The 25339-nt window shown below is 46.8% G+C and overlaps 1 protein-coding gene across 2 annotated transcripts in view; it reads right to left on the minus strand.

Annotated features, from left to right (window-relative positions):
• The window catches only part of Xpnpep1 (X-prolyl aminopeptidase 1), a 44757-nt gene extending 19704 nt beyond the window's left edge, over positions 1-25053 (minus strand). The window contains exons 1-7 of one of the 2 annotated variants that reach the window (XM_036172311.1): positions 24966-25053; positions 17287-17411; positions 5494-5557; positions 4289-4393; positions 2948-3040; positions 2542-2685; positions 887-982 (exon numbers count right to left, since the gene is read on the minus strand). In XM_036172311.1, the coding sequence (XP_036028204.1) occupies positions 887-982; positions 2542-2685; positions 2948-3040; positions 4289-4393; positions 5494-5557; positions 17287-17403 (619 nt within the window). In that variant the 5' untranslated portion in view covers positions 17404-17411; positions 24966-25053. Of the gene's footprint in view, positions 1-886; positions 983-2541; positions 2686-2947; positions 3041-4288; positions 4394-5493; positions 5558-5647; positions 5716-17286; positions 17412-24965 lie in introns of those variants that run through there. The other variant, XM_036172302.1, reaches the window with a different exon arrangement.
• Positions 25054-25339: the final 286 nt, after the last annotated feature.

The raw sequence follows: 25339 nt of genomic DNA on the forward strand, positions 1-25339 counted from the left end.
CTAGCAGACTGACACATTTAGAACAGCAGGCTGAATGACAGACACACAGAAACATCAACAATGGTTGTCACTAGGTAACAGGATTGTGAGTGATTCTGGTTTTCTTCTACTTCTTCTGCACCTTGCAAGTTTCCATAATACATTTTTCTTACATTCAAGGGAGAAACTGTGTGTGTGTGTGTGTGTGTGTGTGTGTGTGTGTGTGTGTGTGTGTGTTTCCTCTGACACTGGGCTTAATTACCCAGCAATCACTGACATCTGACACAGACTGAGAGACTGAAGGGGCAGGATGGATGTAGGACTTTCTTCCTCCAGTGAGGAAATATGACACAGCAGCCTCTTCCAAGCTTCACTGCATCAAATCCAGTCAGAACGAGGCAGGAGGGAGCATTTCAGACAGATTCTGAAGATTACAGATCCTGAACAACTCCGTGTGGACAGGAGTAGCGGGAGGTCTGAAGAGTAAGGGAAGGGAGTCTTGAGAATTTTCAGTTCTTAAGTTTTCTGAGGTAAAAATTTTACTAGAAGGTTCTTCCTATGAATATATTAGAAAGCTACGTAAGCATAAAGAAACGACACAAAAACGTTAAGAGAAATATTCTTCCTCAGAGAAGCCACAATCCTAAGAGATGGGCAGAGGCAGGCATCACCCACTGCTTCATCGTGAGCCCCTGGCTGTGTACTGCTCTGGCACGTCACAATCCCCTGCCCAGCTCATCATGGTGCTCTCTCCTGTGTGCTCACTGGCATCGGCGCTCTCATTGGAGACACTGTCTGTTACAAATTCCCTCACCATTGAGAATGCTGAATAGCCCGAACACAAAGATTCCCAGAGGCCCAAGGAAGAGCTCAGGTAACGCCCAAGCACTGAAACCAGAACACTCACATGCAATTTCATCTAGGGCGGTGACCACAAACCACACGATGCTCCTCTCAGCCATTTTCAACCGAAGGTCTGCAACCTTCTCCTTCCAGGAGATGCCTGCAAGAAACAAATGTGCTTTTGGCTCCAGCAGAGCAGGCAGCCAGGATTCAATCCCCACAGATGAGGAATGTCTCTGCAAAGTCCCTTGACTGCCGTGACACCAGTACAATGTCCCACTGTGAAGCATCCAGACTTGCCAGGTAAAGGCACCTACCACGCACAGGTCCTGCTGCTCAGTGCACTTATGGCTCAGAAAAAAACCAGTCCCTGCCCTCTTTGAACTTAGAAACTACAAGGCAATGCATACAGTTAGATCAGAAATTAAGTGCACTACTGTTTAAACGCGGGTGTAACTGAGTAAACTGACTGAGCTATAGGAATACATATGAATCTCTTTGGCAGAGATCTCACCTGTGAAACACACTTTACATTTCTTGGGCCCTGAGACTTGGTGCTAAGACCAAAGAGTCCCCTGCAGCCTGACTCACTGTGAATATCACTTCCAAATGACACTTGCTCTGTCAGGCACAGCCAGGGCCTCCCTGCTACTCCCCAGAATGCAACATGGTACCAGAGGAAGTCATCTCACCAGGGTAGCATCTGTAACTTAGCTTATCGCTAGCTACCTATGAACAGCACAGACACACCTGTGTGGTACACCTAGAAGTGCCCTACCCACAGCAAGCAAGCAACTGTTTGCAAAACAGAAACTTGGGCAGCCTACCTGAGAGCTCTTCTCCTACAGTAATAGGTCAGAGAACTGTTTCAGTTGAAAGACCATTTCAACCATGCTGATGGAAAATATTAAGCTTGACCATGGACCACTCGCTGTACCCATCCTCCCCAATAAATCACATCCAATGAGGGTGTCTCACTGGAAAGCAAGCCTGGGGCTGCCCACAACCAAGGGCTGCTTTGAAGATCAGCCCAGGAATGCTGTTTAAAACTTGGCCCGGTGTCTCAGCTGCGATACTTTATTCCCAGGACCCCTCTGGCAATCTGCCTACATTCCAGATGTCCCCACCCTCCCTGTTTCTACTGCAAGGCTCCCTGCCCCACAGTCCTATCTCCAGTCTTCTCTCTCTGCCCTTCACTGTCTTCATTAATCCACAATTCTCCTCCTCCAAAAGGTTCACAGAATGTGCAGCTCACTCACTGTCTCAGGCCGAGGAGGCAATCACACCAAAGTTTCTACAGCATAAGGTACAGTGAGGCCACAAGGCAACCCTACAAATGCCAACATGGAGGGAATGAAGCTAGCGTCACCAGATGCTGCTCCCAGTACCAGGCCCACAAGAGTGGCAGTTAGCAGCCACGAAAAAGCTTCAGCCTTTCCACCAAGTCCCACAAAGACGCCCAGAGGAGCACTGTAAAAACACACTAAGCCAAAGCAAGTGACAAGCAGGTGCAGAAGTGGTCGGCAGTAAAGCCACAGCCCTGTCAAATGGCCCTCGCCACCAGGTGAGGCACAATCCCGTGGCCATGTCAAAGGCCTGTACTGGAGACAAGGCTACATACTATGTGGTCGGCCAACTCCATGACAGGGTCTTTAATATGACCTTTGACAAGACGGGTTGGCAAGCCAGAGGTCTCAGGGTCACAGGTATGGCTCTGACCTGTATAATCAAGGCCCAGTGTGAGGAGGGGCTTGCAGGGGCGTTCTGGCCGATCTGTCCAGATTTTGTCCACAAGGTTCTCTTTCACAGGTACGAGGTGGTGACCAGCACTTCGAAGTACCTTGGCCATCTTCTTCCAGTAATCTGAAGAAAAACATATGGTCAGCCATGAAACAAACACCTATTTCCTCTAAGGCGAAGAGCAGAACCTTGTCCAGGCCCTTCTGGAAGGCATTCCCCGGTGCCGGGCATGTACCATGGCCTCCCCTGCCTCTGTCCCAGAAATGTCTTTCAGCTGAGCCTTCATTGTGATGTCAAGTCATATTGAGCCTCAAATGCCCCATATCCAAATAGCAAACGAGGATGCAGAGAAGTCTAGTGGGCTGGAAGGGACTAAGTCACTCACCTGTGGGAATGATGAGTGGGTCTACACCAACCCTGGATCCTTCTGGAAGCACACTCACCAGCCAGTCCTCCTGAGTTGGTGTGTCCTTCAAACCTAGGAGGACAGAATTGCTAAATGTCCTCTCTTCACCTACAAGGCCAAGAGCACAGAGCAAAGCCCCCTGTCCACAGCCAGCCTCTGACGAAAGGACTGAGCCTAAGTCTTGGCCACAAAGAAATCTTTCTTAAGATTCCAAGAGGGATATCTAGGAGCCTGTTACAGGCCTGGGACTCCCAACCACAATAGTGGACAGCCTCTCACTTCTACAACACTATGATAAGGGACTAAACAACCACCAAAAAGAAAAACCTATTTCAATAAGCCAGTTTTTCTTTAATCAAGCCAGTATCTTTGGGATATAGGTTTTGTTTTATTTTGTTTTGTTTTATTGTTTCGTTTTTTCGAGATAGGGCTGCTCTGTGTAGTTTTGGTGCCTGTCCTAGAGCTCGCTCTGCAGGCCAGGCTGGCCTTTAACTCAGAGATCCACCTGGCTCTGCCTCCTGAGTGCTGGGATAAAAGGCGTGAGCCACCACCTCCTGTCTGGGATATAGTTTTTTAAGCCAATGAGATTTTTGCTAAATAATTAATATCCTGGCACCATGCATGTCTATTCAGAGTAAAAGCTTGTGCATTCTGACGAATTTCTCTGCTGACTTCTGACAGACAGAGCTCAAAGATTAATAAAGCTCATGACTTAATGGTTATTAAAAACTGTAGGCTGACATGAAGTTTAATTTTGCTATTTGATTCTTTCCTTTAAAAAAAAAAAACCAACACTAAATAAGCCACTTTATTAACCAAGTTTTTCTTGGAACTCCTGATATAATTTCTGTAGGATGAAGTCACATCATTTCCTAGCAGATAGATCTTTGGCAAAACCTTGGGGCTGAGTCACTCACGGGCAGTGACTCACCCTCCAGAGCCTCCCCACACAGTGGCACACCTGAGGAAAGGTAGGCAACAAATGAGAACAGCGCTCAGGAGGACTAGGGATCCACCATGCCATACAGCTGACATAGTCCCACTTCAGTAGCCTACTGCTCTACCCCATAGTGCTACCAGACCTGGCAGCTTCAGTTTGGGGAGCCCAAAGGCAGCTTTCTATCAGCAAAATGAATCTGGGATCCTCCAAAAGTGAGTATGCAACAGTGTGTATACGGAGGTATACCACTTTTTGGTTTTCCTTGGCTTTTCAAAGGGTCAGAAATGTCAGGGAGAACATCAAGATCCGATGCCGGAAGCATTCCACCCCTGCCCAGACCAGCCTGTTACCTAGGGAAGTCAGTCTATGCTTCTACCCACCCATCTTCATTAGAGTCCAGTTGTTGTCCATCTGCTTGGCAGCTTGGAGAAAGTAGCGCCCATCAGTCCACATGGCCGCATGCTCCTCCGTGATGATGGCTGTGCCTAGAGCAAAGAAGCAAGAAAAGAGAAGTTTCTGACCAGCACCGACAATCTGCGGAAAAACATGGTAGTAGGCGGCCAGGGAAGTAAGGAGCACCCGCTTTCACTGGGGCAGAGGGGTCCTAGACTCCAAGGCAACCTCCAGGTAAGAGAATGATGCCATGGCAGCTGCGGATCAGACTCTGTAGGAAGCAGCTGTGAGGCCCAGACCACCAGGATGCTGGTCTCTGCACATGTGCAGCCTGCGTGAAGGCTGGAACAGAGGACCATCTAGCCAAATCTCATAACCAACAAGACAGGGTGGGGAAGGTTCCTCTGCTCCAATAGACCCCCTTAAAGAGCTGCTTCACCTCTCCCCAGAAGCAGCAACCTAGACCGTGCGTGTCCACAGTGATCAGCAGGCACCAGCAGGAAGTCCATGCCTCCCACCTCTATTCACCCTTAGTTGCCACAGAACTGGCAGACCTTGGGGCTTTCAGCAGAGGTGACGGCCAAAACCAACCTAAATGTGCCAACCAACACAAGCACTTAAGCCAAAGGAAGCAGAGGTGAACCACAAGTTGAGAGGTGCTCCCATCTCATCTAGCTTGCTAAGGTTTAGGAGCCCAAAGGGGAAACCACCCAAAAAGTCAAAGGTGTAACAGCTTTGGAAAAGTTAGAGCCTAACACCATGGAGCTCACCGGTACCCCCTGTCACCTAACTCCACTGAAAACAGAGAAGCCAACAGTCGAGTACCAGAGAACTGGACAGGACCAGTAAGCTAGTAAGCTCGGAGTTCATGTCTGGGCCACTACCTAGGCAGCTATGTTCAGTTTAACTAATGCTACTTTTTCTGTGCATGTCATAAGAAATACAAAGCTCAAAACTGTTTCACTTTGTTTGAAACAGCAAAGACACAGAAAAGAACAGAGGGTCATTAAAAGGTGACATTGATGAGCCAGGGAAATTGGAACCCACACCATCCTGCACAGGCTCAGTTGGGGATGTCCAGTTCTCATTTTATTTTCGGTTCCATAGCAGAACTGAAACACAGTTCTGTTACTTTGGGAGGGGAACAAAAACAAACAAAGACGAAGTGAAAACAGTAAATTCAGTGACTCACCTGCAGAGCCATCAAATCCAGAGACAAAGGCCCTCCGACAGTCACAGGGAGCAATGTACTCACTCTGGAAAAAAAAAGGTGGGAGTTGGCCCTCCACTGTTCATGCCCTGGGCTAGAGCCTGTGCGTATTACAAAGACTGAAGGATTCTTGTACCTTTGCTCAAGGAGCCGAATGTACAGGTAGAAAACCAAACCAAACATCTTTTCTAAAACTAGCCAGGCATGGTGGGACACACCTGTTATCCCAACACTGAGGCAAAAGGATCTCAAGTTTGATGCCAGCCTGGGTTACACAGCAAGCTCCTGCCTCAAAAAGCAAAACAACAACAACAAGTTAGCACACACTGTGAAAGACTAATCGAAAGCAACGGAGTTAGTGCCCTTTAGCGCCACAGCCCCCTTGGTGAACAAAGCAAGTACAGAGAACTGGTTCCAAACCGTTCTCCTCAATGAGATCCTGCAAACACTGGGAGCTTTCTCCCTCCCTTGCCTGACATTTTGGGCATCTGTTATTTTTCTGAAAAGTGGAGCTGCATTTCTGTTTTAACAAGTCTCTCATTAGACACTGGTTTCTTTCTGAACATCCTCCATGGTGGAGTCAGCCTCCCACACAGGCCCTCCCCTTCCTGTCAGGCAATCAGAAGAAGCACTTCCTCCAATCTAAGGGGCTCCAGCAAAAACAGGCCCCTCCCACTGATAATCCCCCTGCCTCAGTGAGGGAAGAGGGCAGGCAGGAGGTGTGAGAAACCACCACATGGCAGCCAGGGAAGCAGTGTTCATGTAACTTGCACAAAGTAAATAGCAGAGACAGGATTTGAACCTGAGCTGCCAGTCCCAGAACCTCAACTTTGAAGCCTATGCCTAGCTACCTTCTGTAAGGGTAGCCATTCCAGCTTTGATCTGGAGGTTCCAACCCCCACTGAGGCTTCGGTAACTGTCACACCTACAAGGTGGGGCTGAGGGAGAACCTGGTTCCTACTACAACCTTCTACCACAAAGTATCTCTCATCCTCAGGACTCTTTAGGATAAGATCAATAACAAGCAAGAAAACTGAGCGTGATGGCTAATACTGTCACTTCAGAGGATCCAGAATCACCTAGCAGAGGGAGGATTAAGATTAGGCTAAATAAGGAAGATTGACCCACCCTAACTGTGGGTGGCACCATTCCATAGGCTGGAGTCCAAGACTGAATAGAAAGGAGAAGTGTGCTGAGCACCTGCATTCTTCTCTCTCTGCCTCCCAGCTGTGGATGCCATGTGACCAGCCACCTCAGGTTCCAGTGGCCACGCCTTTCCTGCCATGACGGAGTGTATCCTCAAGCCCTTCCTTAAGTGCTGTATCTATCTATGTACTGTGCTCCTGAGGCCAAGCCTTTCCTGCCATGACGGAGTGTATCCTCAAGCCCTTCCTCCCATATGGTTCTTCTGTATGCTGTGAATATGTGCTGGTTAATAAAAAGCTGACAGGCTGGTAGCTAGGCAGGAAGTTAGGCAGGAAAGCCAAAGTGAGAATGCCAGGAAGGAGAAGGATGAAGTCAGGAGTCTCCAGCCAGATGCAGAGGAAGCAAGATGAGAATTCTGTACTGAAAAAAGGTACCAAGCCATGTGGCTAAACATAAATAAGAATTATGGGTTAATTTAAGTGTGAGAGCTAGTTAGTAATAAGCCTGAGCTACTAGTTGAGCATTTATAAGTAATATTTAGCCTCTGGATGGTTATTCAGGAACTGGTGGGCGGGAGAGAATCACCCAATTATAGTAAGTAGCTTTTGTCAGATATTTAATGACAATTTTAGCCAGACAATTAACTAATACACTAAAGTTCAAAAAGAAAATCTGTAAGTAGCTTGCCCTCTGTCAGGCTGATAGTGCACAGACCAGGATCAAAGGCCAGCTCTGCTTGTGTCCAGAACTGAGTCTCCTTCCACTGTCAACTGATTCCCAGGCTGAAGGACTCAGCAAGGGAAATAATGGTAGCACACATCTGCCATGTCAGCACTGAAGAGGCTGAGGCAGGAGACTCATGAGTCAAGAAACAGTCAGAGTTATATGAATGGCAAGACCCTAGAGGGAGGGAAGGAACTTAGGGTAGAGAATGGGGCTGCTGGCCAGGCCCCGGAGACAGTCAGCACAATTGAGGGGGAAATTACCCATGCTCCACTCCTGCTGTCTATCCTCTCACCAGAGCTGCTGCAACCATCATCTGGGACTCTCAGGGAGAGTGAAGATGTGGAGCAGGTGAGACATGGAGCAAGAGCTGCAGACCACACCCGGCCCCCAGCCTAGGCCCAAGCTCTGCGGCTCACTCAGCTCAATTCCTGTCTGTAAAGTGTGTCATTCCCACTACCAAACCCAAAGGAGCACACACAGCAAACAAACCACAAAGACAATTCACTAGACCTACAGAGAGAAGACATGGCCACCCACCAGTCACTTATGAATGGCAGAATCCTTATTAGCCCAATGACTGCTGGGTACAAGATTTTTAAAAGAGAGGCAGGGGAGCACCAGGCCCTGTGGCACAGGCCTATACCAGCTGCTCAGGATGCTGAGGCAGGAAGATCTCAAGTTTAAGGCCTGCCTGGACTACAGAGCAAGTCCAGGGACAGCTGGGGCAGCTTAATAAAATAAAATTGTAATTAAAAAACAACTGTCTCAAAATAAATTTTAAAAAATGTTAAGGAGAAAGGAGCTGGAGAGGATAAAAACAACATCTCTCCTACGCCTGTTGGGAAGGACAGGATACAGGGTTGGCCTCAGCAGAAACCTGGAAGTGATGCATGTACAGAAGAGACATCTTCCTGAGAAAGCATCTGAGGAACCAGGGCAACAAAGCTAACAGAAGTAACTCATCCTCTCAGCAAGGACGCTCTCAACTGACAACATGGCTCCCTGGACATGGCCCTCCCACCTGGAACAGAGTGAGGGTGCCCCGACAGTGCTAATGGCTCCGGATCGCTCTCAGAGACATGTCTCCAATGTGTCCCCATTACTCTGTGGGCAAGCTTGGGGGCGGGGGGCAGACCACAACTTCCATCCAGCCCCCAGCAGAAAGCAGGGGACAGATTTCTCCAGCAGATGAGCATGTCTAGCCTGGGACCCAGACAAGGCCTGGGGCAAGAACCAGACATGACCTAAGCGATCAGCAAGCCAGAAGGACACCGCCAGTGAGACTGGCAGCAGCATCACCTCCACACTGCAGGCTAAGGAAGCCAGACAAGCAGAGTCCTGGCCTGTGCTCTCCCCCAGTCATGAAGCTGGCCAAGCCCAGGGACATTCTTCCCAGAGCAGGCTAAGGGAAAGACGCAAAGAAGCAGACACAGCTGCTGGCTTTCCCTGCCAAATTTCCCACTCCTCTGCATTTCCCCTAAGAGGACTGGGGCCCAAGCCTCACCATTTCCACCTGAGCGCTGCCCTGAAACCCACACTTCAGACACTGAGTTTCAAGCACACGTATATTTTTAGTATTAACACATCATATTACCACTTTCCTTCAAACTCTCTGATGTCTGCCTGTCATGTCAAGATCAAATGCAAATGCCAGCCCAGTCCCCGAGTTACCACCTGACCATGCCCTGCTGTCCCTGGGACCCCTAACCCCACCCCAACCAGTGTCTTCTTCTCGTCAGTGCATCTGGATTGACTGTCATCTCCACAGCAAGACTGCCTGAACTACCAGACAACACGGCCAGCCAGTCACTTCGAACGCTCTGTACAGAAGCAGCTTCTTCCCAGGGAACACTTTATACTTATGCTGCATAGGTCCTCCACACCTCCCCCAGAGTGTCCCTCAAGATCGAAGTGGTCACAACTATCCCTATGCACAGAACAGGTACCATGCAGTGGGTCCCCAACCAACATGTGCAGAATAAATGAAGGACCTTTCTCCCTCTGCCCACAAAACCTTACCCATCCCTACAAAAATGGAGGAAGAGACCATGAGCCAGGAAACCAGGGAAATGGAGCCTCCCTGAAGCCTCCAGAAGTAACACGTTTGCCCTGCTGCTCCACTACAGACCTGGGGACCTCTGGAGCTGTGAGGGGACACATCTGTGTGACTTGTCAGAGCAGTGACAGAGCAGTGGAAGGAGGCAGGAAAAGGCTGGAGGGTTCCTCACCCCGAGTGCTCACAGCACAGGCAGGCCCGCAGGCGGGAGGCCCGCAGGCGGGAGGCCCGCAGGCGGGAGGCCCGCAGGCGGGAGGCCCGCAGGCGGGAGGCCCGCAGGCGGCAGGACAAGGGGTTGTCTCCCACAGGGGCACTGCCCCTCACTCTCACTGCCGCCATGCTGGGCTGCAGCCCTCGGTGCTCAGGAAAACTAGAAAGGCAGTGTTCGTGAGAAACCTCCCCGTTTTTAGATATTGGCGTCTAACTCAAACTATACAAATAAAGCACACCTATAAACTACAAAAAGACCCTTAGTCATCTCTCAGAATCCAGCTCCAAAACCCCTCTAACACAACGCTTCCCTACCAAGTCTAGCTCGCAGAGGTCTCCCACATCTGTGAACCGTGGATGATGGTGACAAATAACATTGGCTGAGGTATTTGGCTCAATTCTATTTGTTGCCAATGACTATATTAATTTATTCCAATTCTAATACCACAACAGGTCTAGAAGTAACCACCTCCCCCAGCTACAGATGGAAAAATAAAACTGAAGCTCACAGAAGTCAATTACTCCACTCAAGGGACCACAGGGCAAATGGTAGAAGGAAGATTTGAACTCAGGCCTGACTCTTAAAAGTCCTCATACTTGCTGCACTGTTACGCAATTTCCTCTTTTTAACTATGTATAACTCATACAGTACAAATGGGTAATAAACTCAGAAGGAACAAGGAATACAAGTACGCCCCCAGAGTCCTCAACCTTCAATAACCACACAATAGACAACTCAAGTCTATGACCAAGCCTAGAACTCAGCTTACTAGCTGGGTAAACCTTGGGCTCAGCTTGCTCATCTGTGAAATGCGGAGAAGGTGATGCCCACACTACAGGGTTGGGTATGAGCTGGTGCTCAGCACTAACAAGGTGCAGCACTTGCTCCTCAGAACCTAATCAGGCTTCTCAGTCAGCTATTTGGCCAGAAACAGGAGACAGGCACCTAAGAAACATGGGCTACAGCCACATAGGGTAGCCAAATATGCAGTCCAAAGCTTGCTCTAGCTTCAAGGTTGCCTTAAACCCAAAGGCCACACTCCGAGGTTTTACCTGGGCCACCAGGACAGGTGAGGAGGAAGGAGAGGACAACCCAGAGGGCAAAGCTAGAAAAGGCCAGAAGCAAGGGACAACAGAGGCAGCAACAGAGAATCCTGGGACAGTCTGAAGACACAGTCAGAGGCCCGAACATCTCCCTGAAAGGCCTGCACTCTACCCTGCAAGTTCTAGAGACACACTAAGGTTGAGGACAGGGTGGTAACCAGTGCTGAGTGCTAAGAAGAGCCGTCACATGGCCACATCCACATGGAACAGGGCAAGGACAACTAATGCCTGAAGGCCAGGACAAGCAAGACGAAAGTTATTGGACCCCACACTGGAGACACATCCTCCTCCTCCCTGACCCTGCACTCCTATTAAGTTCTCAACAAAAGTGAATCTGATGTTTGGATGTCTATACACAGAAAATACCACATTTTTTTGAACAAAGATATAAGCTCCTTATGCCCAAACACTGACGTAATTAATGCCCTGGCTTTGGCACTCCCCTCCTAAATGGAACAGAGTCAATGTGAAGAAAGACTAACACTCCTGCCATAGTGTAGATGGGTTATTGGATGGTGGCTGCCCAGCTAGAACTTCATTTCCCAGGCCCCACTGCTACTAGGTAAGTCACATGATAGGAAGGGATGGCTGGGTCAAGAGTTAAAATAAATATGTTCTCTCCACACTCTTTCTCCCTGTGCCAGCTAGAAAGGTGGTACCACAGATGAAGGAGCCCAGGTCAGGTCTCTCATCAACCAGGAATTCTGTACTACAGGATCCAGACTTAAGACTTCACAGCGCCAGGCCCCTAAAGCTACATGATGCATTACCCACCACAGGCACTGGCTCTAATAAACTAGTGGTAAAATCACTACTCTGCCTCACGATTAAGTTTAAGGAACAAAACAGGAGGCTGACTTCAGGAGGCATGGAAAAAAATACAAAGAGTTTAGGAAAATCTGACTCATGTCTTCCAGAAGAACCATACACTGCCAAACACTCACATTAGCAGATTCACCCTGATAAAATGTGACCCTTTGACTCAGCCAGGCCAAAGAGCAGAACTCAGGGCCTTTCAGATGAGAAGGGTGAGGAATTAGGATTTCTGAAATCCTGGCCCTGTCCCCATCCAGTGACTGTCCTGGCTTGAAGCAGGAGATGCCTGGGAACCCCAGTGCCTGCCTGAGATAGTACATGAAAGCATCCAGATTACCACTGAAAGCTCCCCTGGGCCTTGTTCTGGGGTTAAAGAGAACCCTGTAAATCGACTAAAGTGCCAAGTCCTTGCATAATCCCTCACTGGGGGTTCGTCTGTTTCCTCTCTACTAGGGAACAGTACGTGGGTGTATTTGTATTTTGGAAAGTACACAAAGGACAGAATTCAAGATTCCCCTTCACTTCTCTAGCGCCCTCCCTTCTTCCCCAGGAGGAATTCCACCAACCTTGAATCAGGCTGAAATGGAACAATTAGGATCACAGAGAACAGAGCCCCTCTATTGCAGAGGAGGCTGCTGAACAAGGCACACACAAAGCCTTCCTCCCTGTGCACAGACCCAGAGCCCACTTAGCGGAGTCACCCCAACTGCACAGTGCGCCCCACAGGAAGCCAGGAACCCAGCTCTGTTGCTGCCATCCTAACTACCCGAGGACCCTACACTCGAGAGTCTCTCTGCTACCTGCCTGCTCGGCTCAAGCTTACAGCAAGTCCTGCTGTTTCTCCTCCCAAGCTTTGCTCTCTAAGGCCAACGCTCAAATTCAGTCTTGACTCAGACTCCAGGATTTTACCTGGCCCATCAACAGGTTTCCACTTCTGTGTCTTCCTTCTCCAACCAATCCACATTCAATGACACTCCTATTGGTCATGTCACTTTCCTGTTCCAAAATTCTTACTGAGTTCCTGCTAACAAAACCCTCAACTCAGCCAGACATGGTGGCACACTGTAATCCTTGCAGGCAAGAGGACAGGCATTCAAAGTACCCTCTGCTACAACACCAAGTTTGAGACTAGCCTGGGCCATAAGAGAGTCTCAAACAAAAACCCCTGACTATAGGAATCAAGGTTATTAACAGGAATGGATGGCTGACAGATGGCCTTGACCTAAATGTGCCCACGGTTTGTTGTTTTTTGTTGTTGTTTTCAATGAATGCCTCTGTCTGTTCCTCTCACTCTCCCCCTCTCTACCTCTCTCCTCACATCCAAATTCTAACTGCCCATGGTCCAGTTAAAGGCACTTCTTCAAGGAAGCTTTCCTCACTCTATTGTCTGAAGGTCCCTCTCACCTAGGGATGCAGTCCACACGTAGACAAGCTTATGCCGTGAACAACAGCAGCCTCTGCCCACATGTGGATGCTAAGCACTAAAAAGTAGACTGAAAATTTAACTATTAATTTTATTTCACTTTAATCAACTGCAATGTAATTTTTCCCCCCAAGACAGGGTTTCTCCACATGGCCTTGGCTGTCCTGGAATTCACTCTGTAGCCCAGGCTGGCCTCAAACTCACAGAGATCCTCCTCTCTGCCTCCCAAGTGCTGGGATGCACTCTACTATCCTGCAAATTGCAATGTAATTTTAAAACAGATATTCAATTCTTAGATTCAGTTATCAGAAAACCTTTGGGTATGCTTAGAACAACTTGGGTATGTGAGTCTACTTTGCCAACTATAAATTTAATGAAAGATATATATATACAGACCAAATACTCAAAACCGTGTATTCAAATTGAGGTGTTTTATAAATATAAACTACCATATGTGAATGGTTCCTATAAAAAGTAATCTGTACTCTTTATACTGATATATGAAAATGATAAATCTTCTGATATACTGGAGTAAGTGATTTATTAATATGTTACCTTACAGTGTGGCTAAAAGTTTAAAGTGACGCACACCTCACAAAGTTCTCCTGGATGGTGCTGGCTAAACCCTTCCCCACAACAGGTGGGATTTTAGATTTCTGTTCACATCTCCAATTGCTGCTTGTCTACTTTTTCACTCAAAGGGGACTCTGATTAGCTTCCACGATGGTGATAATAACAACTGAAGCCTGAGGGGCAGACCTGCTTTAAGTATTTGCTGACATAGCCCTGTGACTTGCATATCACTGTCCCCTTTCTGCAGGCAAGCTGAGACTGAAGTCTAACATCTACACAACTGGCTAAGTGGCAAGTCAGACATCCAATCATTTGAACGGATAATCCCTCAGGCCCACATGGGAGGCACCTGCCTCTACATTTGTCCAGTATCAGCCCCTGAGCAGGCAGGCAGAAATGGTGAACAAATAAAGCTCAGTCGCCCCTACAAACTCATGACAGGCAGTTAAGTCACAGCAACAAAGAAAGCCAGTGAAAGATGAAAAACAAGTAGCGGAGTGATGAGGAGGACGGAAGGACAAGAGTCAGGAATACAGCTGGGTGTGGTGCTGCATGTGATCTCAGCAGTCCAGAGGCTAAGCCAAGAGGACTGAGGATCAAGAGTTCAAGGCCAGGGACTAGACAGATGGCTCAGCAGTTAAAAGTGCTTGCTGCTCCTTGCAAAGGACCTGAGTTCAATTCCCAGCATGCACACTGAGCAGCTCACAAGCACAACCACTTGTAACTTGAGCTCCAGGGGTCCGACACCTCTGGCTTCTGTGGGTACCTGCTCTGTCATGCACACACACTTAAAAATAATTAAAAATTGGCCCTGAAGGAGATGGGAATGGAGGGGAGGGGTTGGGGGGAAGGTGGGGGTGGGGCGGGAGGGGGAAGACAGGGGAACCCATGGCTGATGTGTAAAATTAAAACACAAATATAATAAATAACAAAGAAAAGAAAGAATGTGGCAATATTCAATTAGACCAATGTTTAAAAAAAAAAAATTAACTCAAGGCCAGCCTGGGCTACATAGTGACTAGCACTGAACAAGCCTGGTTTATTGTTTTTGGGATGCTGCTAAGTGACACATTTTCCTGGGGTTGGAACCTCAACCTCCTTATTGAGGGAAAAACTTTCAACAATGATATTCCAGTAAAAGCTGAAGGACTGAGTAAACCTGCACCAGCCTGTCCTTTGGCCAGCCATACTATCATTCCCGAAGGGTGTATTAGGTCACATTCAATGTCAGAGGCAGAAGCATCTAAAATTCAATGAGTTGAAGGAGAAAAACAGCTTTGTGATAAATTCTCGTGTAGAGCACCCAGAACTGAGAACATCAAGAAAAAGTTGGGTTGGCTTAGCTGTAAGAGTGTTCTCTACAGACCATACAGCGCATAGCTAACACTGGCTAGAGACAGAAACCCAAGCACACACACAGCTGCACACACAGCCTGAGCCAGGCCCTCCGACTTTGAACTGGAGGTGCCCTGAGGCTCAAATCTTTCTGCACTAGGCCACCCATGGAGGTGAAGGGTCACAAATAAAGTAAACGTGTTAAGAAGAGAGAGGAAAAGAGAGGAGAGCAAATGGAAAAGGGAAAGAGGGGTGAAAGCCCTTATCAGCATCAGCTCCTGTCATACGCAGTGAAGCCCTGAGGACACTTAGGTAAAGCAGTCTAGTCACAAAGGGCAAACACGATTCTGGTTACATGAAGCATCTGAAGCGCCAGACTTCTGGAACCTGAAATGCAATGGAGGATTACAGGAGCAGGGAGGAAGGGAAACGGAACAGAGGGGTCCTTTAATGGGTAGAGTTTGCATCTGCTTTGCAAGATGAAGAACTTCTAGAATCTGTCATGTACCAACGTGGCCACGTTGCTAATGTCGCAGTACTGCACATTCTACGTGATTATGCTGGTAGATTCTGTGTGATGTCTGACTACAGCTCACTTTACTGTTCAGATCACAGACACAAACACCTCAGAACGCATGTGGAGAGCACATCTAAATACCACACACAGAGGTCGGATCTTAGCAGTGTACAGTCACACCTTTACTTTGCCCCCTGCACCCTCATGGTGGACCCCAATCACTTGCTTGTTCCACATGATGTGGGGGAGGGAGCACAAGACAGGGAGATCCAGCAATCTCATCCTCCCTGGGACTCTGGACCTGGGATGAAGGCTATGGCTCAGTCTAGTCTCTTCAAAGTAAGAGATAAGGAAATGAAAGCCTAGCAGTTCATACTCCCTGCTCTGTAACCTGCCTGTTCACCCAGGGAGGAAAAATGATGTAAAGCAAAGGGGTCACGATCCACAGGTTAAGAACCACTGGTCTAAACTCCCACAGCATTTTTATTGGCCATGGTGTGTGGAAGCAGTTTCTGCCACTTGCAACTGATGACTCCTCAAACCCAGCCTTAACTCACACTAACACTTTATGCTTCCCTCAGACCTCACCAGGGAAACTGCCACACTATTCTAAGACCGTCTGCCTCCCTAGTTTTGTTCCTATTAACGCTCACCTGGAACCCCTTACCTTCCCCTCCCCTATTTCCACGACCCACTGTATCTACCCTTCAGGTTCTAGTTCAACTGTCTTGTCTCACAAATGCCCCATGACCACCCTCTCCCACCCTCCCACTTCCACAGCCTGATCAAGTTTTCTTCACAGTAGTTAACACCCCCTCTCTGCCTTACGAGAGACACGTGTGCACATCTTTTCTCTTAGTGTGTATGTCTGTGGGTGATAATGCATACATACACAAGGGAACCTCCAGAGACAAACAGAGGTATCAGATAACCTACAGCTAGGGCTGCAGGCAGTTACCAGCTATGGGTGCTAGGAATCAAACTCAAATCTGCTGAAGACTGTTCCTAACTGCTGAGTCATCTCTCCCCGCCCCATACATAGACATCTTAACCCCACTACCAAACTGGCTCTTTTTTTCTTTTTGGTTTTTCAAGACAGGGTTTCTCCGTGTAGCCCTGGCTATCCTGGACTCATTCTATAGACCAGGCTGGCCTCGAACTCAGAGATCCGCCTGCCTCTGCCTCAAGTACTGGGATTAAAGGCGTGTGCCTCCACCACCCAGCTAACTGATTCTTAAGGTAGAAAACAATTCTCCTGTTGGCATGAGGCAAAACCACTAAGGTAGTGCCGTGCACATGAGCAAAGGCTGGAAAAAGCAAACACACAGATGGCTGAATGGGGAGCAAGAGCACTCTGTACACTGTTTCTTCTCTCACTAAACCAGAACCTCCCACCTTCGTACCCTTGAGCCATCACAGGGTGACACACCTGCCGACTTGCCCACATCAAGCCAGTCCTGAGTTCGTCATTACCACGAGGATGGACCTCCTTGGTGGCTTCCTGCCTATCGTCTAGGCACAGAGAGGCAGAAGAGACAATCTGATGGGGTCAGAGCATGGCAGAAGCAGTGCGATAGAAAACATCAGCAATGGAAAGATCCAGAATTTATGCCCTTAATTTGCCCACTGATTTCTTCGCAATCTACTGGAAGAGCTGAATTCACTGGGAACAAAGAAGGGTCAATGCTGCAGGCATTCAGTGAGACTTAACCAGCTACCACTCCTGTGTCAGCCCCAGAAGACACACTTACTCATGGGTGCACAACTAGAATTCTATAAACACGTTAGAGCTGAGGGAAGAGAGAAGGCAAGGAGATAGAGGAAGATAAAAGGTGATGGGTCCTTTCTTCAGTCATCTCTACTTGGTACCTGGTGGGCATCTCCTGACGGGATGATATAGGCCTGGATTGGTTCTGCCACATACTCGGCGTTCCTCATAGCTTGTCGCAGCTGCCGAAGCAGCTCTGATGTCACCTTTGGAGCCATCCTGTGGTCTGCAACAACAGGAGAATTTGTTCCAAAACCAGCCTGGCTCCCACAGTTCAACTAGTAGTTGAAAGCAAGCTAAAGGAGGGTACCTCCCTCATCCCATCCTCCCTCATCCCATCTCCCTCATCCCATCTCCTTCATCCCATCCTCCCTCATCCCATCCTCCCTCATCCCATCCTCCCTCATCCCATCTCCATCATCCCATCTCCTTCATCCCATCTCCCTCATCCCATCTCCCTCATCCCATCTCCCTCATCCCATCTCCCTCATCCCATCCTCCCTCATGCCATCCTCCCTCATCCCATCTCCATCATCCCATCCTCCCTCATGCCATCTCCTTCATCCCATCTCCATCATCCCATCCTCCCTCATGCCATCTCCTTCATCCCATCCTCCCTCATCCCATCCTCCCTCATCCCATCCTCCCTCATCCCATCCTCCCTCATCCCATCTCCTTCATCCCCATCTCCTTCATCCCATCCTCCCTCATCCCATCCTCCCTCATCCCATCTCCTTCATCCCATCCTCCCTCATCCCATCTCCCTCATCCCATCTCCCTCATCCCATCTCCCTCATCCCATCTCCCTCATCCCATCTCCCTCATCCCATCCTCCCTCATCCCATCTCCCTCATCCCATCTCCCTCATCCCATATCCCTCATCCCATCATCCCCTCATCCCATCCTCCCGCAGCTTCATCTTCAAACTGACTACTCCACCACCAGACTAAGCATGAAGACACTTAGGTCTATAGTTATTAAATATTACTTCCAAACAGCCATTAGGTAGCAAGAAAAAGTTTGCCACTAAGACTCATTCCCCAATTATCTTGGATAATATCTAGATAATATCTAGGATATTACTCTAAAGACATAATTAAACAGATATATAAAAATATAGGTGTCAACTTTTAATCCCAGTGTTTTAGCTAGGATTTCTTTTTTTTTTTTTTTCCAGAGCTGAGGAAAGAAACAGGAATTATTGGTTAGATAAACTATGATGCATAGAACACTAAGCAAGCCATGAAAACTTATATAGATGTCTAGGCCTGGTGGATAATTAAAAACATATTTTGAAAGGGCATATGTAGATTACTCTACTTCAAAGTTGCATTTTGAAATGTACACATGCACAAAGAAGTTTCCAGAAGGACAATCACCCATGTGCTAAGAGTGGTTACTTTTGTGTGTCATAATTTTAGGTTTTCCATTATTGTGATAAAACACCATGACCAAAAGCAACCTGGGGTAGAGGTTTATTTCAGTTTAGAACTCCACCTCAGAGTACAGCACTGAAGCAAGTCAGGGCAGGAACTCAAACAGGGCAGGAACCTGGAGGCAGGAGCTGGTGCAGAGGCCATGGAAGACTGCTGCTTACTGGCCTGCTCCTCATAGCTTGCTCAAAGAAATGTCAAAATGCAAAGAATAGTGATAATAAGTAATGAGCTCTAAATGAAACACCTGTATCACCGACTCCAAAGCTCAGCGAACATCACAGAAGAGTGGACCTAAAGCACACAGGAGCCAGAGGATGGAGGTTTCACATACGACATAACTGTCACACTCACAAATGCACTGCAGCTGTGGTTATCCACACAAGACCTGCACAGGATGGGAGCCATCAACATTTCATCACAGACAAAGCCCCACCCATCCCGAGAGACTATTGCCAGTTGGTTTCTGGGAGGGCGCTGTAATTTTCCTCAGTGATGTAGCACTGATAGTTGCCTATGCTTCAATAAATAACTCACCCATACTTGTGTAAGCAACTCTTAAATTAAGTAGACCACACATAACACATATAAAGATATGAAAGTAGGTGATTTAATGAAAAAAAGGTTTTAATGAGAAAGTGGGGGGGGGATGAGTGTAATGGAGGTCAAAATGACTAAAATTATATAAATGTATAAAACTGCAATTTTTTTAGATTTATTTATATATATGAATGTTTTGCCTACATGTACGTATGTGCACCATATGCATGCCTGGTGCCCTTGGAAGTCAAAAGAAAGTGGCAGATCCCCTGGAATGGGATTTATAGCCAGCTGTGAGTGACCATGTGGGTGCTGTGAATCAAACCCGGGTCTTCTGAAAGAGCAGCCTGAGCTCTTAACTGTTAAACCATCTCTCCAGGCCCTGCTTAGTAAGCTCTTCAAAAAGACCTTTACTCAACAGATACTGACTCATACAATAGATTAGCCTTAGCCACAGTCCTGTGACAACCTAACTAATGACGTCACAAAAAGCCAGAGCTGTGGTCAAGCACACAGTCCTCAGCCCATGCATTCCTAGCATAAAACATGCCTAGAATGCCAGAAGTCAAATGGAATGATAAGGGATTTGTTCGTTAGAGTTGTTGTTGTTGTTGTTGTTGTTGGAGACAGAGTCTCATTAAGTATGCTACAATGGCCTGGAACTCACAATTCTGCTCAGCCTTCTGAGTGCTGGAAACTACATGTACCACCATACCCAGCTTAAAGTATTTCTTTTAATTTATAAATTATATTTGTGTGTGTGTGTGTGTGTGTGTGTGTGTGTGTGTGTGTGTGTGTGTCATGGTCCCTCTTGTTCCCATGAGGCAGGATCTCTCATATGTATGTGCTCATGCTTAAGCAAGCTGGCTGAGCAAGAGCTGGAAGGAACAGGACAGTAAGCAGTGCTCCTCCATAGTTTCTGCTTAAGTTCCTGCTTGAGTCTCTGCCCTGACTTCCCTGGATGATTGATTGAGTGACCTGCAAGTGTAAACTGAAATAAATCCTTTTTTCCCCAAGCTGTGTTTGTTTCAGTGTTTCCTGAGCAACAGACCAGTAAACTAGAGCACCAGCCCTTGATTTCCGAGACAGGATCTCTCTATCCCAGGCTGATTTAGAACTTACTATGTAACTCTGCTGGCTCACATTCACATCCTCCTCCCTGGGAGTGTAGGCAAGTACCACCATGTACAGTATTTTCACTGACCCCCAAAATCATCCATGCTCAACCTACCCATCCCTCACTCTCCCCCAGACCCTGGCAATCTTTCATCTTTCTTACTATCTAGTTTAGACCTTCTCAGAATATTATTCAACCAGAATCATACAGTAGGTAGTCTTTTCAATTGGCCTCTCTCACTTAGCAAGATGAAGGTAAGAGCACCCCATATCTTTTTAGGGTGTGCTGTCTCAACTCTTTTTAGTTTTGAATGATATTCTAATAATTAGCTGTACTGCAGCTTATTTATTCATTCACCTGTTGAAAGACACCTGGGTTGCTTCCAAGTTTGAAGAACTATGAACGAAGATGCCATAAACAACCATGCTCAGGGCTTTTGTGTGGATATACTACTTCAGCTTACCTGGGTAAACACCAAGGAATGTGATAGCTCAATTACAGGACAAGCATTTATTAGCATGTAAATAACTTTCAAACTGCTTCCCAAAGTGGCTTGGCCACGCTTCACCAGCAATGAACAAGAGTTCCCTCCTCCCGTTGCTCCACATCCTTGCCAGCATTAAACATTGTTGGTGTTTGGGATTTTGCAACTCTTTTTAAGCAAATAATGAAAGATCTTAGTTATCAAGAAACAACCTGATATACAGTTATGCATAATGGGGGGGGGGGGCAGTTCCTATGAGGCAGCTAAATCAGGGGCTTCTCAAGGACGGACATGACTGCTGCAGTTTACACACACTGTAACTTTTCCATTTGCTTCTTTTTCTTTCTTCATCACCACCAGCACCATGGGTTCTCACACTTCAGTTCTTATGGTGACCTCCACAGACTTCCTACAACATACCTCACACCAGTTGTATGACTCGCTGAAAAACTGACCAGTTCATCATCTCCACCAGGACAACTTCACCAACTGCTACAGCTCAGAGGAGTCTCAGAGCAGAATTACTCAAAGGAAGTATTGCTGGAGACTGTCCTGCTCATCACTCAATCATATCCATGGTCCTTACATTAAAGCTGCTTCTGAAAATTGTCTTCAGAACTTCCTTTCCTAGTCTCTCCTCTACTTAGCCTCTAGCAGCTCATGTCTCAGAAAAACAGATCAGAATATCTGGTCTGAAGCCAAGCCTGGAGGCCCAGACCTGTAATTCTACAGAAGAATAAGGCAAAAGGACCACAAGTTTCTGGCCAGTCTGGGCAAATTAATGATCTGATACACTACTTCAAAAGAAAAAGAAGGGCAGCTGGGGGAGGGGGGAGGGAGTGCAGTCTGGGGGGTACAGCTCGGAATGGGAGCACAGCCCAGAAGTGGGGTGTTTGCCTAGTATGCACTAAACTCTAGATTCAATCTCCAGTAGCACACACATACACACACAAGAAGTATCTGGACTACTATGAATTCATCTCAGAACTAAGAGAACAGCTCAGTATTAAGCACTTGCCTAGCATCATGAAGCACTAGGTTCAATACCCAGCACTGCTCCACTTCCTAAAAGTCAAAACTCCATGTATATGTTAACACTCCTACTGAATCCAAAGTGAAACCCACTGTGAACTCAAAAGAATGCCTGAAAACATGGCTGTGACAACTTTCCTGAGTTTCAGAACAGATTTATTATGCTTCTAATTAAACAAATTAAACCCCATCCCACTGTGGTGTGTGTGTGTGGGGGGGGGGGGGTCTCACTCTGTTGCCTATGCTAATCCAACCCTCTTGTACTCAAGAGCTCCACCTACTGCAGCTTTCTGAACAGCTGGGACTACAGGCAGGCACTCTCCCCCCTCCCTCCCCCCTCCCCCCTCATAGTAACATTTTCACATCAGGTCAAAATAAAGACTTCTTTTGGAGTACTGATTCACCCTTGGCTGCACGTTAGAACTACCTTTAGAACTTCTGATTTAATTGGTCTGGGGTACAGCCTGGGCATATGAAATTTTAAAAAGCAAATATCTGACAGAGTCCACTGTACTTTCTTTTGAGATCATTAATTTTCTTATAGAATTTTGTTAATTAGGGCACATTCCTACCTAAGGATTTTGTTGGCACCACCTAGGAGTTCATAGCACAGCACCAAATGCACCAACACTGGCAGTTACTAACCTCATGGGCAAATTTAACAGTCAACAGCAAACATCAACACCTCGGCTGGGAACTGAGAATGATCAAGATCAAGTGAGTTTGGTCAAGGTCATCTTCAGCTTCCTACTCACTATCCCCTGTCTCCTCACCTCCACACCCTGGCCTTCACCACTATTTCCAGCCTCTTTACTATTGGAAATCAGGCCGCCTTAGAACCATAAGCATCATCAATTTATTACAATCGTGTATTTCCTTCCATCCACCATGACCTCAGCCCCATGGCTAATCTCAACATTTCCCCTTTTCCTGCCTCCTTATCCTCAGGCTCCTCACATCGGTTATTGTTTGGGGTCAAACGTAGCCACTTCTTTGTCATCTGCATCCTTGACATGATGGAAAAACTCCCAAAAGTACAACCAAAAGATACATACGGTAAGGGGCAGTTGGCAGCAGGAGTAAAAGTAGAGACCACAACTTCAGACAATGTTGAAGTCAAACAAACAGCTCAGCCACAGACTGCCACCGAGGTAAACACAAGAGGAAAGATGGCTGAGTAGCCTTAGCCATGTAAAACAACAGTCTCTGAAAGTGACTGACGGCTAAAGAGATGACACTGAAGGACAAAACCGGCACAATTGTGCACCCCAGCCACTAAGGCAGGAAAGGCACATGACAGTCATGGCTGATAAACTCAAAGGGTAGTTCCTATGAAAACTAGTTATTCAAGGAGAAGCATTATGAGTATCTGCAGTTATTAGAGTCTGATACAGAATAAATTAAGAAGAAATGCAATGGGCTAAATGATGTAACAGGTATGTATCCTGCTTTTCCCTAAAGCAGACAATGTCATTTCTGAATCCATGCATAACTATGCACATTTAGATGGCTGAGTATCACAACGCTGTGTCTATGATCTTTTCAGAAAAAGCTACATAACAGTGAAATAAAAAGTTAGGAACTCAGAAGATGCCATATGATAGCATTTCACTCCACATCCTTTTATTTTTGAGAAATGTTAGCAGTTGCCAAGAGCTGAGCAGTGTGCAGGGAGGTGGAAAGCCAAGAGCAACAGACCAGTCCATGATGTAACATTAGCCTACACTGCCAGGTGTTTTTAAATCATGCCTTAAAGAGAATGACTCACTCAAGTCTCTTGCATATGAAATAAGTTCTTAAACCTGAAGCCTTTATCACAAAAGCTTTGCCTGATCACACTGAAGGCACAGCTCATTCCCCTCGCTGGGTGGCTATCACTAGACATGATAACAAGTACGAAAGCACCACACGACGGAACGCTAGAAATATGTGAACCTGGACCTGAAGCTCCAGCTGGGATTCCCACCCATCTTGTTGTAAGAGCAGGAGGGCTGATATCCTCCAATTTCAGCATCCTAGATTATACCCAGATGTTCTTATAAACAGAGTCTGTGTCTCTGCTTATGTGGCTGAGATAGTGAGGGCTTTCCATACATTAGTGCTTGATTCTCTCAATGATTCTTTCAAGCAAGATTTCATTATTCCCATTTAAAGGAATAGGGATTAGAAAGAGTTTAGCTGCCCAAGTCAGCTGGACCATCAAGAGCCAGAACCCAAGGTGTATGCAATTCTCTAGTTCATGCTCCATTACCAACATTGCTAGGGGAGTTAACAGAGGATTAAACGAGCCTATGACCAGTGGAATCAATACTTGGGCTCTGATCTCCAGCTGGCATCTACCACTTTAGCTCCAGGGACCTCTTATTTCCTTCATATAGTTGGAAGTTTTCTTCCAACTCCAAATTTGATTTTTTTGAGCCCTTGATGCCTCCCTTCCTCTTTTTCCTACATCTCTCCTCTCCCTAATATAGCTCAAAATGAGCTGGACAGTCTGTGTTTTTAGAAGGAAAATTGCACACAATACCATTGGTATTCCCACAGCCACTTCACGATGGAAGACACACTGCAATTCTGTTAGGGCAGCCACAGTAAAGCTATATTTTCCCATTTCAGAATCTGACAAAAGGTAGAAAGTTAATTTCTAAAATAATCAATAGGGACTATATTAGAGATAAAAGTTGGCACCAGAAGAACCAGAAGACATTTCACTAACAATCTCCTCCACCTGTCACCATCACCACCCATCCCTATAACGTGAAAAAAAAAGAAAGAAAGAAAGTGTACTTTTCTGGTTTACCAAACTGGGACCAGCAAGATAGCTCAGTGGGTGGGTGCTTGCCACCAAGCCTGACTTGAGTTCCAGTCCCAAGACTTATATGGTAGAAGAAAATCAGTTCCCACTAGTTGTCTCTTGACCTCCATACATACGCCATGACATGTACACGCTTACATATATGCACAATAAACAAATACAGTATAATAAATTTAAGTGGTAAATATATAAAAACAGTAACTGACCACCCAGGAAGCCAGAGGACAGCATGATTTTTAATTTCCAGATCTTCATCTTAGTCACACTCAATTACAAATCCCTTGACCTCTCTTCCCAGTCAGTCTGAGGTTGGGACAGGAACTCTTGTGATATTCCATCTAATTTATAAGTAAAATTGTTACCTCTTTCCACACTCTTGTCTCCTGAGGGTGTCACCTCGTTAGGTTCAATTATTCTTAAATTTCTCAGCTGAAAATCCTGGTGATTCGCCCTTAAAGAGAAAGAGCAGAATGCTGCAGACTTTGGCCCCAGGAAACGTGGCAAGGCTCAGTTGAAGAAGGCGTAACTTGGCTGAGCAGCTTTCCTGTGTGAGTCAGAACTCTTACCCTAGTATCAGTAATGGCACACCAGTTTTGGATAAATCACCCTCCACTCTGTGTACCCCGGGGCAGGGAGCACTTCCCTATGGGGCACATTAGATTGTCATTGCTAAACATACCCACAGCAGCCTCTTCAGCTGACTACCAGTTCATGAATTCTCTTCAATTACATCTAA

This window comes from Onychomys torridus, chromosome 1 (genome assembly GCF_903995425.1).
Source record: "Onychomys torridus chromosome 1, mOncTor1.1, whole genome shotgun sequence".
Taxonomy (NCBI): domain Eukaryota; kingdom Metazoa; phylum Chordata; class Mammalia; order Rodentia; family Cricetidae; genus Onychomys; species Onychomys torridus.